This window comes from Microtus oregoni, unplaced genomic scaffold (genome assembly GCF_018167655.1).
Source record: "Microtus oregoni isolate MIOR12 unplaced genomic scaffold, Mior012 000027F_ref0000203, whole genome shotgun sequence".
Classification (NCBI taxonomy): Eukaryota; Metazoa; Chordata; class Mammalia; order Rodentia; family Cricetidae; genus Microtus; species Microtus oregoni.
Genome location: NW_024543086.1, coordinates 18,003,765 through 18,023,911, shown reverse-complemented (window position 1 = coordinate 18,023,911; position 20,147 = coordinate 18,003,765). Strand labels below are relative to the sequence as shown.

The 20,147-nt window shown below is 45.4% G+C and overlaps 1 protein-coding gene across 2 annotated transcripts in view; it reads right to left on the bottom strand.

Moving 5' to 3' along the window:
* The window catches only part of Rab11fip3 (RAB11 family interacting protein 3), a 75,142-nt gene that overhangs the window by 29,082 nt on the left and 25,913 nt on the right, over positions 1–20,147 (bottom strand). For both annotated transcript variants that reach the window (XM_041676013.1, XM_041676014.1), the window contains exons 2-3: positions 14,464–14,557; positions 5,237–5,328 (exon numbers count right to left, since the gene is read on the bottom strand). In XM_041676013.1, the coding sequence (XP_041531947.1) occupies positions 5,237–5,328; positions 14,464–14,557 (186 nt within the window). The remainder of the gene's footprint in view (positions 1–5,236; positions 5,329–14,463; positions 14,558–20,147) is intronic.

Sequence of the window (20,147 nt, the reverse complement as noted above, 5' to 3'; positions counted from 1 at the left end):
CCGAGGAGACTAAAAACAAAGACTAGACACAGTTCATTAGTAGTAGCAAAAACTTCTAAAAGAATGTTGGCCCTGGTGCATAAATATGGCCCCACAAGAGACCATGCTCAGCACCAAGTTGTGGATCTTAGACAAAGGAAGCAGGTAGATCTGGGAGCTGGACAAGACCCCAACACTAACCCGGCAGGACCTTCCCAAGACCTCATAACATGTTGTTGCTTATGTAAAAGGTGGCCTTGAGATAACTTTAAAATCTTTAGACATATTTTGGTTTTATGTATATGAATGTTCTACCTTTATGTTGGTTCTCCTGGAACTGGGGTTGCGGATGGTTCTAAGCCACCAAATGAGTGCTGAGAATTGAACTCAGCCCTGATTCAAGGCAACAAGTGCTCGTAACTGCTGGGCCATCTCGCCAGCTTGAGGCAGCTTTTTAAAAAGCCAACCCAGAGTGGGTTTTTTACAGATTTTTTTGTCTCCTGTTGCTTTGTTTGTACATTTTTTTTTTATCTTAGTGGCCTTTTGCTTGTTTATTACGGTTTCTGATTAGTGTTTTTATGAGTTTTGTTTTGGTCTGTATGTGTGTCTCAGGGTGTGTGTTTCTGCACTTTTTCTTTTTCTTTTTTTCTTTTCCTTTTTTTGTTGCTTCCTAAAGGAGACAAAAAGAACGCCTGGAGTTGGAATGGGTAGGGAGATAGGGAGGATATGAGAGGAAATGGGGGAGGGGAACCATGATTGAAATATACTGTATGAATTTTTAATTAAAAAATAAAAATATCTCCAGGCCTTGGTGGCACACTCCTTTAATCTCAGCACTTGGGAGGCAGGGGCAGGTGGATCTCTGAGTTCAGAGCCAGGCTGGTCTGTAGTGTGAGACCTTGTGTCAAAACAAAACAAAAACCAGATGACTCATCCAGTAAAGGCACCTGCCATCAAGCCTGATGCCTGGAGGTCTGATCCAGGACCCAGATAGTGAGCTCCATACCTGTGCTGTAGAATGAGCAACCCCTGCCCCACGAATAATGTAATGATTTGTTTTTTAAAACCAGCCCGTGTGTACATATGCCAGGTGCTCACTGCTCCACCCTGGCCACTTGGAATAGGGGTAACAAGTTCTCAGTGGAGTTAGCACATCTCCTCCTGGGGTAGAAAGAGCCCAAAAGCTGGACTCTACTCATTCCACAGAGTTCTCATGAGGCTGAGGGTGGTGTCCCTGGGAGCACAGGCCAAGGACGGCACCATCAGTGGAGTTTAGGCAGAGTATGAGACCGAATCAACTCTACCAACACCAGGGTAAAGAGGTACATGTCACTGTCTCCATCTGGAGCACAGATCCTGGAGGGAGGCTGTCTGACACAGTCTCGTTTCTAAAGGAGCACTGTGGAGTAACTGCAGAGCCCCAGTCACAGAGGGGGACACAGCCGCATGTGCAAACTAACAAGGTCAAGAGGTCCCATCCCCAAGCACTGCAAAAATCACTCAGAATCCTCTGTGGGATATGGGACACAAACATGAAGCCCCAGATTGCTAATGGTCTACTAGATGCAAGTCAGCCACAAAGGAGGAAGACAGACTCTGAGGCAATCGAAGGATAGATGCCCAGCTGAGACCCTGCCCCCGACGGCACCTGAGACTTGGTTCTTCTGCCAGCCACTACTGTGCAAGGGCCCTGCACAGGTGCCAAAGAGCTAAATAGCAGATCTATTTTCCCAAGGCCCTTCAAAACAGGCACAAAACCCCTCACCCGCAAGCACAGTACTACTACACAGCTCACGACACACACAGCAAGCAGAGCACACAGCCTCACCCACTGGGCCACATCTACCAGCCAGTCAGGACCTGGCTTTGCCCAGAAGGCAACAACTTTATATTACCAACTTCTAAAATTTTTACCTAATACCAAAGTAAAGATGAACTCACTTTAAAATCAAAGTGCCTTAAAAAGCTTCCAAATGTGTCATTACAATCACTAGGTAACTAATCATCTAAGGCACTAACTGACAGATGAAATCCTTAGTTCAGTCTATCAGGTATGGCTAACAATGCCCGGCAGCTCACATAGTCCAGGCTATGGTTCCACCCTTCACAAGCCTTTCTCTCCATAGAAATAGAATTCGGGCACAATCCAGGCACAGTGCACTCTCAGGTCTCTCCTTACCCTCAGATGATGGCCAAGCATCTTCACAGGCCTGTCTCTGAGCCCAGGCTCTGGGAAGGGTGTGTTGTTGTTGATGACCTCCTCCTCATCATGTGTCCCAGCTCACCAAGTCGCTAGCTTCTCTTCACTGACTGTCACCTTCCTGTTTGTTAGCTGTGCTGGTGTTCCTGCAAAATCCATGTGCCCACCTGACGGCACATCACCACCTCAGAGAAAGTTTAACCTGCTCCCAGACACGCTCCGTTAAGCTGCTGCTTGCCAGGTGGGGAGAAGCAAAGTCCAGAAAGCGTCCTTGCTGGTCTTAAACAGGCAGGGAACAAAGCAGAGCTTGGCTGTACACTTTAACCTTCCTGATAACAGTTTGTACAAAAGACACATTCTCATCAAAAAGAGTGGTCTCTCCAGCTCCCAGCAGCGGGAGAGGAGGGAGGCACACAGAAAGCACAGCCAGAACAGTTCTAGGACACCCTTATCTTCTGGTCCTGCTTGTTCTTGTGGTGACTTCCTCACTGCCCTTTCAGAAACCATGATAAGTGGTCTCTACCCACCATGCCGGTCCTCCCTTGGCCTGCTCAGATTCTTGGACAATGAGCTTTCTTCTCATGATCATTCCTGTAAACATCACCAGCAGCTTAACTCAGCTCCCTAACTCTTCCCTGCCTCACTTAATTTTTTGCTACTGCAAGCTAAACACCCAAGAGGTCCCCAGGAAAGTGGCAGTAGGAGCCAGCACTACTAGGAGACCCTAACAGAGAGTGCGCATGAGCAAGTAATGGCTCATTATTCCTGCCAGCATGTGCTTACAGACACCAAGTTCCACTAGAATCGCAGGTCTAACAGGAACTATCTGCAGCAAATCAGTAAAAGGCTAATCGTCTCTAAGTACCAAATATGACATCTGGATTTGACATATAGATCTCCACTTTAAAAAGATGCTGGAATCTGGGATCTCAGCCCTCGGGAGGCAGAGGCAGGTAGATCTCCGTGAATTCAAGGCCAGTTTGGTCTACATAGCAAGTTCTAGGACAGCCTAGAACCCTAGAGAAACCCTGTCTCAGAAAACTAACAAACCAACAAAAGAATGTTTGACATTTGTTTGATTTTTTGTTTTTATTTGTTTGTTTGTTTGTTTTTTGAGTGTGTAGTTCTGACTGTCCTGCAACTTGCAGTGTAGATCAGGCTGGCTTCAAACTCAGAGATCTGCTTGTCTCTGCCTCCTAAATGCTGGAATTAAAGGAATGAGCCACCACATCTGGCAACACTTTTTTTAAAGACAGGGTATCATATGGTCCAGTCTATATAGGCTTTGAACTCACGATGTCAACAAACGTTACTGAATTTCTGATCCTCCTGTTTCCACCTACCAAGCAGGAGGATTGGAGCCTGTAACATCATGACTAGCTATTTGATTTAAAGAAAAAACTGTAAGTTTGTAGCAGTACCTAGTTCTGAGAACAGTACCTGCAAACCTGAAAAGCAAGACACAGAAGAAACATTGAGCAGAGTGAGAAGAGCAGATCTGAGTGTAGCTCAGAGACACCAGGAAAGGCAGACATACAACTCTGCCAAACCCAGGGCAGCCAAGGGCATGGCAGAGCACAGGGAACTTGGTGAGTGGCAAACGACAGTCTGTGATGCTGTCTCAGACATAAGGCTTCATGAGTAGCAAATGCTGGTCAGCAGTGACGCATCAGCTGTGGCCCACCAGTGCAAGCGTGCTTGTAACGGGAACACTAAGGCAAGGCATCATATGGAAATCCTCTGTACTATTTGGTCCATGTACTAAAAACTCAAAACCTTCAAAAATGAAATCTTTCAAGATTTTAAAAGTAAACAAAACACATAGAACTGTTTCTTTCATCTAAAACACAAATCAGAGTGCTAGGAGAGAAGGCTCAGGGGTTAAGGGTCACTGCTCTTCTGCACAACACAGGTTTGATTCTCAGCACCCACATTACGTGGCTTACAACTGCCTTTAACTTCAGCTCTGACCTCCATAGGTGCCTGCACTCATGTGCACTTACTCAAACACAGACACACACATACTAGAAATAAGTCTTTAAAAGAGAAATTAGGGCCAGGCAGTGGTGGCGCATGCCTTTAATCCCAGCACTTGGGAGGCAGAGATAGGCAGATCTCTGTGACTTCGAGGCCAGCCTGGTCTACAAAAGCTAGTTCCAGGACAGGCTCCAAAGCTACAGAGAAACCCTGTCTCAAAAAAAAAAAAAAAAAAAAAAAAAAAGAGAGAGAGAGAGACTGGGATTAAAAAGCCTGAATTCTGTGGTGCATTAGCCCTCAAAAGGAAACTAGTTAGACATACAGGGCCCAGCTCCTCATGCTACAAAGGAGAAAAGGTTCTGAGAACTTAAGAACCTTCAATCTCACCAGTCTGTATCACTTAGAAGGCTGAAATGCTGGCAGCTGCCACTTCTATCCGCAAACCAAGGGCTCAGTTATAACTCATGTTTTCAAGATTGGTCTCACTACATTGGCAGGACAGCCCAGAATTCCTGGGCTCAAGCACCCTGTCTCTAAGCCACTCTGAACACCAGGGCAACAACTCCATGTATTTTATAAAGAAAATCCTGTAGATCAGCCATATGACTCGAGACTCATCTCTCTCCAGTTACAGTGGTCTGCCTTCCTTTGCTGTGACTTTGTCTCCAGCTGGGTGACAAGGAACCCACAGTTATAAGAGACACCACAAAGCACAACCCTAGCTTTTCACAGGAGTAGACAGTAAGGGACATAGGACAGGAGGCAGGTCAGTCCATGTTTCCAAACACAATTATTTTCAAATTCACAAAGGGAAACCTTCAGTGTCTTCTATTCTGCCTCTGCGTGGTAGAAGGTGACAGCGAGGATGTCACAGAGCCTAACTGTCCACAAACCTCTACACGACAGGCCCGAGAGATGACTTTTGAACATGTAGATCCTGGGCCCAACCAGGCCAGTGGGAATCATCTGTGGTGTCTCCCACAGCCTCCCTCCCACACACATGGGGCACAGCACTGGAGCAGCTCTGCTGCTCAGGAGAACACAGGGGGCAAGGGGGCTCACAGTCAAGAAAGCACTTGCCTCATAAGTGACAAAGTCGTCAAACTCATCGGCGCAGGCAGGGGGCTCTTCATCGTGGACGGGCTCCACATTGTGCAGCTGGCCATCAGGATCTGTGGAGAGAAGACCAGGCCTCAGCAGGCCACCCAGTGATGTCCAGAGGGGTCCATGGTAGAGGAACAGTGTGTAACTAGGACTCCCAGTTTTACGCTTCTAAGGCTGAGCTGCCATGAGATGGGTGGACGGGACTCACTGCAGCAAAAGGCACACTACTGTGGACCTCAAGCTGAGAACTCCAGTGGGAGAGGGCAGAGGAGGTGCACAAGAACCACACCCCCCAGTAGACAACAGTGCTTGCTAGGGTGCTGAGAAGTTTGTGTGTACATGACTTTAAAAAAAAAAAAAGAGCCAGGGTTGGAGAGATGGCTCAGAGGTTAAGGGCACTGACTGCTCTTCCAGAGGTCCTGAGTTCAATTCCCAGTAACCACATGGTGGCTCACAACTGTCTGTAATGAGGTCTGGTGCCCTCTTCTGGCCTTCAGGCATACATGCAGACAGAATACTGTACACAAAATTAATAAATAAATCTTAAAAAAAAAACACCAAACAACATTGAAAGGAAAAGTGCAAGACTCCTAGTTCTGCAAAAACATACAGCCTTGAAAGGGGTTACATACAAACCCCACTCAACATCACCAACATCTTGTCCGGGTAAACACTGAAAAATGCAGTGTCTAGGTGTTACACTCAACAGTTTATTTTACTCTGTGTGTGTGTGTGTGTGTGTGTGTGTGTGTGTGTAAAGTGGGTTTGGACCAGCAAGAAAGTTCAATGGATAAAAGTGCTTGCCACTAAGTCTGACAAGATGAGTTTGATCCCTGGAGCCCGCATCGGGAAAATATAAAACCAAGACCCAATGTTGTTCTGTGACTTCCAGGTGCATGCCATGACATGTATGTGTCCATATCTGTATGCACACTCAAACCCAATGAATAATACAGTGAAAATATCTCAAAATATGACGTTGAGTTTAAAATTTTTCTTTATTTTTGAAAGAGCTTCTCTACAGAGTCCTGGATGCCTTGGAACTTGTTCTGTAGGCCAGGTTAAATTGAACTCACAGAGATCCATCCACCTACTTCTGCTTCCTGAGCATTGGAATTAAGGGTGTATAACACCATACATATATCACGTGTGTGCCTGTGCCCATAGAGGCCAGAAGAGGGGATTAGATTCCCCTAAAGACAGAGTTACAGGCAGTTGTGAACCACCTGAAATGAGTGCTAGAACTGAACTTGAGCCTCCTGGAGCAAGTGTTCTTAACTGCTAAGTCCCCTCTCCAGTCCCCAGGAGCTATGGTTACTGCAGTCTTCTTGTTTGCTTGTTTCCAAGGCGGAGTCCTATTGTATAGCCATGACTGGCCTAGAATTTGATATATAGATCAGGCAGGCTTTGAACTCAGAGATCTGCTTGCCTCTACTTCCAGAGTACTTTGATGAAAGGTGTGTGCCCCAGCAAGTTGTTTTTATTTTATTTTATTTTTGATTTTTTGAGACAAGGTTTCTCTGTAGCTTTTGAGCCTGTCCTGGAACTAGCTCTTTTAGCCCAGGCTGGCCTCGAACTCACATAGATCCGCCTGCCTCTGCCTCCTAAGTGTTGGGATTAAAGGCGTGCGCCACCACCGTCCAGCTATAAGGTATGTTTTTAAAAAGACTTCTTTTTTATAATTTTAAATGTGTGGATGTTTGCCTGCATATATGTATGTGAATACTATATACATCCTGGTGCCTGGAGGCCAAACAAGGTATCAGATTCTCTGGAACTGGCATTATAGATGGCTATAAGCTTCCATGTAGGTGCTAGGAATCGAATCTAGGTCCTCTGCAAGAGCAGCTAATCTCTTAGCTGTTAAGCCATCTCTCCAGCAGCTAAGAAAGTAAATTATAAAGAAGCACCAACTTCTGAACTCAATGCCAGAGACATTTTCGAAACATTTCAATTATAAAACACCTGCATCTTCCTCTGAGAAAAGAGGTGCCAATATCCATGGTCTCCAAGATGCTCAAGGGACATTGTGCCCGAGGAAGGATACAGAAGGTCATCCATACCAAAGTCTCATTACTAAGTAATTTCTTTCATGGAGTATGTTGACTTACAGTTTGATTGCTTAGTCAATATCATTAACACAGCCTGGTGGTGGTGGCACAGGCCTTTAATCCCAGCACTCCAGGAGACAGAGGCAGGTGGATTTCTGAGTACAAGGCCAGCCTGGTCTAAAGAGTGAATTCCAGGACAGCCAGAGCTACACACAGAAAAACCATGTCTCCAAAAAAAAAAAAAAAGAAAGAAAAAGAAAAAGAAAAAAAAAGGACAAAACAAACAAAATAAATAAATAATAGGGTAGGGAGGGGGGGAAAAAACACCTCAATCCTTCCCTTGTTTGTTTTTTTTTTTTTTTTTTTTTTTTTTTTTTTTTTTTTTTTTTTCGAGACAGGGTTTCTCTGTGGCTTTGGAGCCTGGAACTAGCTCTCTGTAGACCAGGCTGGTCTCGAACTCACAGAGATCCGCCTGCCTCTGCCTCCCAAGTGCTGGGATTAAAGGCATGCGCCACCATCGCCCGGCCCTTGTTTTATTTTTGAGGCAAGGTTTTCTGAAACCCAGGCTGGTTGTCAATCAGTCATTCAGCCTTCTCTGTCCATTCTCAAGTACTGGATTACAAGTGTGAAGCTTAACCAGTTCATATAGTCGTATCTCAACGGCTAAGTGGAGCAGCAACCTTCCCGACGATCTGGGAAGAAATGCTCTGGAACAGTCAGTACTGGCTCCCTCTAAACGAGCCACAAAGACCAGAGACAGTTCATGCTTTGATCTAGACAAATGAAGAAAAACATAACCATAAAACCTCAACAAGTCACGCCTTTAATCCCAGCACTCAGGAGGCAGAGGCAGGCAAATCTCTGTGAGTTCGAGGCTAGCCTGGTCTACAAAAGCTAGTTCCAGGACAGCCAGGGCTGTTACACAGAAAAACGCTGTCTCAAGAAAAAAAAAAAAACCAACCACTATAGGTTCTGAGAGTTGGACACTAACAAACAGACCTGGGTAACTAAGGACAGGACTGCAGAAGCAACAATGAGAGTCCAAGGGAGTGCTCTTAACCACTAAGCCATCTTTCCAACACCCCCCCCCCCCCCCGACAGTGTTTCTTTGTGTCGCTTTAGCTGTCCTGAAACTAGCTCTATAGACCAGGCTGGCTTCCAACTCAGAGATCTACCTGCCTCTGACTCCTGAATCCTAGCATTATGGGTGCCATCTGGGATTAAAGAAGTATACTGCTGTTGCCTGGCCCAGCCCCTCATTTTTCCTTTGAGACAAGGTCTCACTAAATTGTCCAGACAGGCCTTAACTTGAGATCCTCCTGCCTTAGTCTCCTTATGTGGAAATACTCTGTTTTGATACTATGTAGCTCTGGCTGGCTTAGAATTTGTTATATAAGCCAGGCTGGCCTTGAACTCACAGAGACCCACCCACCTGTCCACCTGCTAAGGGCTAGTATTAAAGGTGTCACCATCACAGCTATTTGTTAAGTGGAATTTTTGTACATTGGTGTTTTGCCATGGATGTCGGGTCCCCTGAAACTAGAGTTACCGACATTTGTGAGCTGCCATGTGGGTGCTGGGAATTGAACCAAGGTCCTCTGGAACAGCAGTCAGTGCTCTTAACCATTAAGCCATCTCTCCAGCCCCCTGAGTCATCTCTCCAGCCCCATAAGTGGAAATTTTTAATGTGCATTTATCTTGTCCTTCCAGAGCTAGGGATGTATGAGCCAGAGCCATGGCCTATTTGTAACAGTTCCCTGTCTCATTCTATTCCTGGAACAGTGCTTGTGGCTGTGACAGCAGGCGTCTTGCTCTTCCCCGCAAACTAGGTCAATATACTGTGGTTTACTATGCTGCCCTCCAACGTAGAATGAGGCTGACAGGCAATACATGCTGTCCATCGCTACACCAGTGCATTACAGCAGGACCTGAGATGAACTTCACTGGAAACGTAGTTCAGATAAGCATGGCTTCCTTTCTGAATGCTTCTAAGTACTATAAAATCTTTCAAAGTCACCTCTGACTTCATCTTTTATTCTGTTTTCACTGTGTCCTCCTAATCAGATGGAAATGAAACCTCAAAATGACAAAGGCAGAAAAGCAAAGCCTCTGCGCTAATCGGCAGGTGCACTGAGCAGTTCCTTCAATATTCTGCACAGCACTCTCCATGGCCCAGGCTGGGGTAGAGTCATAAGTTTGCTCAGTCCCAGAAAAGGCCCAGTTTCCCACTACACCGCTGGACAGCTGATCTCCACAGCTCATTCCTCTACCTTCTGACCCCAGTCCCCTACACACCAGGCACACATCCCTACCCTATAGGACACCCCTGCCTGGTGTCACCTCTGATTCACTCCCACACACCCTAGTCATCTTATCATCTCCCACCAGAAAGCCAGCACCAAAGGCAAAGGATTCTGTTCTGGTCTCCAGAATAGTTAGCTCAGGTCTGCCGCATTTAACCTCATCTCTGCAGATCCCCACAGCTCACTGTAAGGACCCTACTATCCTCCAGGTCCAGGCTGAACTCAAGGCAATGTACCCACAGTGTGGTAGCAGGGTGAGACTCTGAAACATTAAACTATTTCTAACAACTAGCTGGGTGATTTACATTCCTAATTAAATCAATCAGAAAGAATGCAAAAATGATGAAATTAAAAATGAATCCCAAAACTGGGTGGTGGTGGTGGTGGTGGTGTTGTTATATGCCTTTAATCTCAAAGGCAGGTGGATCTCTGTGGTCTACAGAGCAAGTCCCATGATACCCAGGGCTAAACATAAACTCTATCTCAAAACACACAAAGAAAACCACTGGAGTCCTGAGCACTGGGATTACACTTACTTATTCCTGCTTCAGAATTACTCACTTACAATTGTACCGCATCTGTCTGCTGTGACTACAAAGTAATGTTGTCCAAGGTGGGTGGGCCACACCTGTCACTCTACCTCTTGGAGGCTAAAGTAGAATTGTTTTGAGTTCAAGGCAACCATGGGCTACACAGTGAATAACCAAGCTAGCCAAGGATGCAGAACAAGACCCTGTCTCAAAGCAAACAGCCTAGATGGGAGTGGTGAAGCTTACCTGGAATTCTAGCACTTGGCAGAGAAAGAGAGAAAGATCCAAAGTGCAAGGTCATCCTTGGCTACATAGCAAGTCTGAGGGCCAATCTGGGCCACATGAATTAGTTTCAAAAACCCACCAACTTAGTTAGGGCTGGGAATGGTGGTGCACAGATTTAATTCCAGCACTCACAAAGCAGAGGAAATGGATCTTTGAATTCAAGGCCATACTGCTCCACATAGCAAGTTTTAGGCCAGCCAGGACTATATAGTGAGATCCTGTCTCAAAAAACAAACAATAAAAAGGAAACCAAACCAACAACAAAACAGAACCCCAGGAAAACAGGCAGAAACAGCAGCAGGGTGGACAGGGCTTGGATCTAACAGGTGGGACCTACCAAAAGACAGGCCAGAAAATGGCTCCTCACAGAAGGCAGAAGAGAGTGGGCTGGCTATAAAGAGATAGAGGAAGCTAGCAGTTTCATTGAGACCAGCTTGCCCCCTTCTCAGGCAGAGGCCAAGAAGTACCTCCTAGGTCGCCTGTGGAAAGGACACAGGGCACCACAGTGTCTTAAATCAGCCCAGGAAAGGCAAGGGGACACAGTGATTTTAGGGATGGGTCTAATCTGGCACACGGGGGGGGGGTGGAACTGGGGTAATAAATCATCCTCAGACAATTGTTTGCTGTCACTGGGGATTAAAAAATATCTACATGCACCTTCAGTCACTAAACCAAGACCCAGGCACTCAGAAGAGAGACATGGTCACCAGCTAGCAAGCCCTCCTCCAGAAAGAAGCTGACCCTGAAGAGCACAGACGGTGGGAGAATGGGGGGAGAGGCCTCCCAAGTCAAGATAACAGGACACCCCCAGCAGAGTTCACCACTTTGCTTTAACTGAGGTCCAGTAGAGCATACAAACTAGCAGCCATGGAGGAATCACCTCACACAGACATCTCCTGTTGGACAGATTCTATCTGCCTACCCGCAGCCCCAGCTGCTGTATCTCCCAGCCTGAAGAGGTTTGTGCAGTCAACTATTAAATCTGAACAATCCAATGAATGCCCCTGATTCACCCTGACGGTACTGAGAGTACCCTGGGGCTGAGAGTCCAAACAGCACACCTCCCTCCCACCTGTGCAGACAGAATAGGAACAGTGGTTAAATGGTGCAAAGCAAGACCAGCAAGACAGCAGAGACCAGCCAAGCGCTCTGCGCCTCTGTGGTTCCAAAGGGAACGGATCATTATTTAACGTATCTACAACGAAAGGGGCAGTCATGACAAACACTCAGAGTGACAGCTGTGACATGTCTCGTGGGAACTTATCACTCATCTCCATGGCTAGATGACCCATGGGAAAGGCTGATGGTGACAAGGAGCCCAGCCATGCTTGCCTCTAACTGCTGCCTCACTTCCCATCGCATTCCCAAATACTCAGATCACAGACAGTTCTCACCACTCTTGGTTTAATGTCAGACTTTAGCAAACACTTAAAGACCAAGATTTTTAAAGAATAACTGACAGGTAAAGAAATCATGAGGCAGGGGAGGAAAGGGGCAGGGAGGGGAGCAGAGGAAAATGTAGAGCTCAATAAATCAATAAAAAAAAGCATTAAAAAAGAAAGCTAATTGGGCAATATGTTGGGATTAAAGTAAAACACAAAGATACTGTATGAAGTTTTCAATGACAAAATATAAATATATCTGGATAAAAAATAAATAAATAAAAAAATCATGTCATGAAGGGACTCCAGGGGTTCTAATGCCCTCTTCTGGTCACCATGGGTACTTGAACTCATAGGCATATACCCATACTCATAAATACACATCACTGAAAAAAACTGAATCTTAAAAAAGAAAGAAAATCTAGCTGCTTGCGATCTATCACTTATAGGTCAGGCTACCAGACAGCACACAGGGCTCTCAGTCCGGGGACTCTGCATTATCCTGGCTGTTCTCCATCTCATCCCTCGGTGAACTGACCTCACTCCCTTCCAAGGGTCCTGTGCTCAGCTCTGCTCACTGACTTGTCCACCTCTCCCCAAGTCCTATTCACTGGGAAAGTCACCAGCTGTCACTATGGCCTCCCTTCCTGGTCCATCCCCCATCACATAGGCTGGCTTGCTGCTAACCTGGAGCAGGCGTCCCTCACCTGGTAATCATGCCTTCCTTTCTCTCTCCTGCTCCTCCCTTGAGAGGCTTGGCCTGCATGGTGGTCTCAGCTCCTGCCTATCGCCTAGACAACAGTGGTACCTCATCCATCTGACTTCTTAACATCACCTACTGGGCTCACTTTGATGCTGGCTCACAATATTATCCCTAGGGGTCTAGTTCCATAAAAGACTTATGGGTGAGCACAAAGAGTAGCATGGCAACTTCTCTAGAACCATCTGAGGACTCAATATTTTAGAAACTCAGTCCTAAGTGACACTGTCAGTAATAATTTGGGGTGATGACAAACAAGACAGCTGCTGAGACCTGAGGCCCAAGGGTATCTTCAGACCTGACCTCACCTAGTGACTACAAAATAAGTAAGACTTGATGTGTGTAATTACATTTTCATTAAAATAAAAAGTTTACAAAAAAAAAAAAAAGACTTGATGTGCAAGGAGGCAAAAAGCCTGCAGCTAACACACCCCAGCTCCATCAACCCCATAACTGTCCTGGAACTGATTTTGTAGACCAGGCTGGCCTTGAATTCACAGAGATTCACCGGCCTCTGCCTCCTGTGAGATTAAAGGTGTGGGCTATCACTGCCTGGCTGAAAAGCTATTGTCATAGCTGCAGAACTGAAACTAGATGGGCTAACTGGGAGTGAGGAGTGGCGTGTGCACTGTGAAGACATGAATACACACCCAGCACACAGCCAGTCCCCCAGGGCCTAGGCACAGGACACGGAGATAGGAAAACACATATCTATCCACTGCAAAGACACTGAATACACACCCAGCACACGGCCAGTCCCCCAGGGCCTAGGCACAGGACACGGAGATAGGAAAACACGTATCTACACAAAAACTTGTACACAGTCTTCTAAACTTTACTCAAACTTTATCCCAATAGGTAAGCTAGATGCCTCATCACAATAGGCCAACATCCCACATCAGAAAGCAGCCATGACGACAAGCAAACCATAGGTGGATACGAGAGGCATACTGAGGGAAAGAAGTCAGATATATACAGGACACATTTATGTGACAACTTAAGAATTAATGTACAAGAACAGAAATAGGTTGACAAAAAGGTGGGAGAGCCAGAGAGATGGCTCAGTGGTTAAGAGCACTGACTGCTCTTCCAGAGGACCTGGGTTCAATTCCCAGTAACCACATAGCAGCTCACAAATTCAAGGGGACTGGCATCCTCAAACACATATTCATGCAGCCAAAACACATAAAAAAATAAATAAATAAATAAAAATAAATAAATCTTAGGAAAAAAGAAGGTGGGAGGAACTTGCCATGACAGCCTTATCAGAGATAATCAAGCTCAGCAATCTGTCACAGCTCAAACTGCTACACTTAAGATTTGCACATTTCACAGTAGGTACCTTTTTGCTTTAAAACCAAAGTCTCTGAACAAATGCTGAACTCTAGATGATGGCCAGGATGCACACCAGAGCAACAGTGGGAAGTGCACAATATAATGAGTCGAATGCATCCCATTGAAAAGATAGACTGTAGACAATGGATGGAGGGATGAACGAGGCACACAGCGCACATAGCAAGCTGTTCTCCATACAGAATGGGTAGGAAATATATAATAATTATGGTTTTTTTTTCAGTTTTGTTTTGTAATTTTTCCTCACAAAACGTTGGGGAAGGAAAGTAGCCCTCCACACTGTAAATAGGCAGTTGAGAGCCTGTCGATCATGGAGGGTAGGGCTTCAAGAACAAACAGGGAAGAGAACATCTTGAACACCAAATGTTTTGAGAGTCTGAGAAGATATGGCCTAAGCCAGGTGTTATGGTGCACTGGGAAGCAGAGGCAGAAGGATCTCTGTGAGTTCAGACTAGCCTACACAGTGGCTGGGGAAGAATGGGTAGTTACAGAACACTGAGGAGAAAGGTGGTGGGTACAGTGAGGGGTAACTGACCTACCTCCACTTCTGATAGCCACAATCCCTTGGTGGAAGTCTTCGAAGCTGATGACGCCAAGCCCACTGGGGTCCAGGTATTGAGTCAAGTCTGTCACCTGCAATTGCCAAACAAGAACATTTACTCCTACATCCACAGTTGGCAGGCGACACCAGGCACTGACCCCTTTAACCATCTACAAAGCAGCAATGTGCTCACACAGTTCGGAGCTCAAGAGCACTGACAGGTCCAAGCACAGAAGCAGGGGCAGCCACTGCAAGAGCTAGCCACGGTGGGAGAGCCATCCTGGAGGAATCTGCCGTTGCCGCAAGTGTTCTTAACTTTGGGAATAACATCCTGGTTCTCAGAAAGATGACAGCTGAGCTCCCCGGTGGGAAAATCAGGAGTCTGAAGTTGTAGGGTCTGTTCCAGCACATTCTTACTAAGATGAGCTTCCTCAGCAGTGCCAGTGCTTTGGAGGCAGTCACACCCTTGACATCACTCTCTCCAAAGGCAGAAAGACAACCTACACACACAAGCTAATGGACACATGGTGTGGGACGTCCTTCTGTGTATGTGTTGCTTTTATTGGTTAATAAATAAAGAAGCTGCTTTTGGCCGATGGCTTAACAGAATATAGCCAGGCTGGAAAAGATATATACAGAGAGTAGGTGGAGTCAGCAAGACTCCATGAAGCGGCCAGCTGGAACCTTGCTGGTAGACCACAGCCTCATGGTAAAATATAAAATAATGAAAGAGCTAGTTAGCAATATGCTTAAGTGATTGACCAAGCAGTGATTTAATTAATACAGTTTATGAGTGACTATTTTAGTTCTGGGCAACCAGGAATGAACAAATGGCCTCCAACAACAGACGCAGTTTTTTCAAAAGAAGACATAATTATATTGTTGTTATGGATGACAGGAATCTCATCAAAATGTAAAACTTTAGCACGCAGGATGGGCTGGCTGAGAGCACTCCAGAGGCAATAGTAGAGGACTATCTAAAAATCAACGCCAGTCTAGGCGACACAATGAGTTAGGCCACAGAGAAGATATAATTTAAAGTGTAGGGGGGACTGCTTGCTTCAAATATGCATTTATCAGATCAAAGGGCATGAAAAAGACTAGGTGAAAATATTTGCAAATCATGTGTAAAGGACTTGAATCTAGAAAATACGCATAAATCCTACTTGAAAAGGAAAAAGAAATCATAGCAAGAGCTCTCCAAACGAGAAAGGCTCTCATGCAAACATAGGACACAAGTTCCGTCGCTAAACCAGCACCTGCATACACAGCAAGGGACAGCGGTACACACCTGTGACCCCAGGATTGGGGGAGCAGAAACAGGGACCCCTTGGGGCTCGCTGGCCAGTCTAGGCAAATTGGTGAGCACCAGGTTCAGTAAGAACCCTGTCTCAGAAGCTTAAGGTGGTGGAGCAGGGGGACAGCTCTGCAGGCTATCAACTGAACAACACAGTGAAACCCTGTCTTGAAAACACTTACACAACTCTGCCTGCACACACATATAAGGGCTGATAAGCACATGAGAAGATATTCAATACTCTTAGTCATGAAAGATGAGAATCACAAATGTAAGGAGACGGTGCCCTCTAAATGAGTGCAACTGGAAGAACTGCAGGGCGGTGAAGAGTCTGACGCCAGGGAGGCATTTCCTGGGATGTGGAAGAGTGAAACTACATGGTGCCAGCAGCTGCCCTGATCTTACTGACGTCCTAGAAAACCCTGAACTGCACACAGAATGGCAGCAATTTCATGAATACAAATCGTATCCCAAAGCTCTTAAAAATAATAAACTAAAAAGGGATCAAGAGAAAAGACAAATATGCCAGCAGGATGACTCAGTAGGTAAAAATGCTTGTCACCAAGCCTGCTGGCCTGAGTTTGATCTCTACAGTACAAAGATAGAACCAACTCCCCCAAGTTGTTCTCAATTCCACACATATGCCATGGCACATATGTGCCTGCACACACAAGCCTGCACACACACACACACATGGAAATATGTACAGACACAAGATACAACATTTTTTTTTAATTTTAAGATAAATCTTGGAGTGAGCAAACAAGATCCAACAGGAACCCCAGAGAAGGAAATTAAAGCAAAAAAACAGAACAAATACTAAAAATGCTCAAGGAAAACTCCCTATAATTAAAAATAATTATATATATTTCACTTGAGAGGCAGAAGCAGACAGATCCCTATGAGTTCGAGGCCAAGTTCCAAGACAGACAGGGATACACAGAGAGTACCTATCTCAAAAAGCAAAAGACAATTAGGACTGGGGAGATGGATCAGTGGTTATAAGAGTATACTGATCTTTTAGGAGACCCAAATTCAGCCATGTCCCATGGCTCAAAATCACCCGTATAACACTAGCTCCAGGGGATGCTTCCTGGCTTCTGTCAGCATCTATACTCACATGCACTTAAACACACTGACACACACACACAAATATGTGTAATTAAAAATTAAAACTAAAGGGGCTGCAGAAATGGCACAATAGTTAAGGATGCTCCTTGCTCCAAGGAGCTGAGTTCAGCTCTCAGCACTCACCCACATCAGGTGGATCACAGTCACCTGTAACTCCAGCTCCAAGATCTGATGTCTTCTTCTGTCCTCTGAGAGGCACCCACATACATACATGTGGCACATACACAAGAATACAAATACATAGTCTATTTTATTTTTTTATTCTTTGAGACAAGGTTTCTCTGAGTATCCCTGGCTGTCCTGGAACTTTCTTTGTAGACCAGGTTGGCCTTGAACTCTCAGAGATTCATTCACTTGACTGTGCCTCCTGAATTCTGGAATTAATGGTATGCACCACCAAAGTCCAGCCAAATACATAATTGTTGTAGGGAGGCCGCTTGTTAGTTCTCAGCTGCTCAGCTCTGAAATAACCACACAAAAACTATATTATTTGCAATACTGTTTGGCCAATAGCTTACTGGCAAAGTTCCAGCATCTGTCTCCAGTGGGGCTACATGGCTTCTCCCTGACTCCTCCCTCTTTCCTTCTCCCAGCATTCAGTTTAGAACTCCCAACCCTCTGCTAGCTCTGTTCTGCCCTGCTCTGCTATAGGCTCAAGACAGATTCTTTTTTTTTTTTTTTTTTTTTGGTTTTTCGAGACAGGGTTTCTCTGTGGTTTTGGAGCCTGTCCTGGAACTAGCTCTCTGTAGACCAGGCTGGTCTCGAACTCACAGAGATCCGCCTGCCTCTGCCTCCCAAGTGCTGGGATTAAAGGCGTGTGCCACCATCGCCCGGCCTAGACAGATTCTTTATTACCCAATGGTATTCACAGCATACAGAGGGGAATCCCACATCACATACTTTTAAAAATAAAATCATATGCCGGGTGGTGGTGACTTAGAGACACATGGTACTTTGATGGATATGGACCCAAACAAGCACAGTTCAAAACCAAAGGAAAGACCTGGGGAGCTGGCTCAGTCGGGAGAGGATAGAGGGCTGGCCACATAAACATGAGAACCTGAGTCTGATCTCCCACACCCAGATTTTAAAAAATACAGAATACAACAGTAGGCACCTATAATTCCAGCATGAGAATCAGAAAAGAGGAACCCTGGAGATTGCTGGCCAGCCAGGCTAACTGAATCAGTAAGCTCTAGGTTCAGAGACTGTCTGGAAAAAAAAAAAAAGTGGAGTGTGACTGAGAAAAACACCCACTGTAAACCTGGGGCCTCCACTTACACACCTAAAGCGAGCTGGAAGTTGAGTACTCACTGAATATGGATAACGTGGAGCTGCTGTTAACTGCTATAGATCTGACAGTATTTTAGAGCACAGGTTTCTACACGCACTTACCGATACATCTGGAGATATTTCAAAATTCAGGAGCTAAGCTTGTACCTTAGCTGGTAGAATGTTTGCTTAGCATTCTGGTTTCATACCCAGCCAGGAGCAGTAGTGCCTACCTTTAATGGCAGCACCTGGGAGGTGGAGGCAGGAGGATCAGGAGGAATACAAGGTCACTCAAGACTACATAGTGAGTTGAGGCCAGTCTGGGATATATGAGACTTTGTATCTCAAAATTAAATAAATATTTTATATAAATATTGAATATTTTATATTCAATGCCTACATTTACTTAAAACAGAAATTATTTGTCTAACAGAATATTAACCTAATATTTAGAATAGATTAGATATGTATATTAAATAAATATGTAATATTAAATTACATATATGTGAGGTAAGTACAGACACAACTGTATTTGCATGACTGAGTTTCAAAGGTGGGGGCACTACTCTCCCCCACTTTATATGGGTATGTACTCTTCCACAAATAAAGTCTCAGAATGACGGAGGGGACAAGGTGGGGAGTCGAACATTGACTAAGAAGAGACTTATGCTTGGAGTGTAGGAAGAACAACAAAGGAAACCTCCAAGATAGGGGATAGTTGTGGTGGTTTGAATAAGAATGTCTGGGCTGGAGAGATGGATCAGCAGTTAAGAGCACTAGCTTCTCTTCCAGAGGACCTGAGTTCAATTCCCAGCAACCACATCGTGGCTCACAACTGTCTGTAATGAGATCTGGTGCCCTCTTCTTGCCTGCAGGCAAACATGCAGGAGAAACACTGTATACATAACAAATCTTTAAAACAAAACAAAACAAAAAAAAAAATAAGAAGGCACCTCTTCTCAGAGACAGGCGGATCTCTGCGAGGCCAGCCTGGTCTACAGAGCAAGTTCCAAGACAGGCTCAAAAGCTCAACAACAACAACAACAACAACAAAAAAAAAAAAAAAAAAGAAAGAAAGAAAAAAAGAAAAAAAATGCCTTCTCATATAGGTGTGGCCTTGTTGGAGGAGATGTGTGGTGGTATTTTGTTAGTGATCTAACAAATAAAGCTTGCCTGAAGATCAGAGGGCAGAGTTAAGCCACTAGTTAGCCATAGAGGCCGGGTGGTGGTGGCGCACACCTTTAATCCCAGCACTAGAGAGGCAGAGGCAGACGGATCTCTGTGAGTTTGTGGCCAGCCTGGTCTACAAGAGCTAGTTCCAGGATGGCCAGGGCTACACGGAGAAACCCTGTCTCGAAAAACAAACAAACCAACAAGAACAGAAGTGTCAAGCCACTGGGCAGGTGAAAAGAGAAGGGAAAGAAGAGTTCGCCTGCCCCACAGGGACACAAGATGAAGGAACAGGACAACAAAGCCAGCGAAAGGATGGTCAGAGATCATAATCAGTGCCTCTGGGGACTCCAGAATGACATCAGAGTTCAAGAGTTCATCACACGTCCCAGACCCAAAAGATAGGACACTATCTCAAAAATCTAGCAGGGTGGTGGTGGCCCACACCTTTAATCCCAGTACTCAGGGGGCAGAGACAGGTGGATCTCTGTGAGCTCAAGGCCATTCTGGTCTACCAAGTAAGTTCCAGAACAAGCTCCAAAGCTACAGAGAAACCCTCTGGGGGGGGGGGGGGCAAAACAAAACAAAAAACAAAAACAAAGAAGCTAGTCTTACAGGCACCAGAGAAGAGACCCAAAGAAATAAAGCCATCATGTCACATGCAATTTCAAGTCAGACTAAGAATGACTGGCCCCAACAGAACGAGGCTCTTAAGCCAGAAACCAAGTCTCCTTCACAATGCGTGTCAGTGCTGATACTGAGCTTGGTGGCCTATTTACCAACTGAGTTAAAAAATAATAATAATCTTTAAA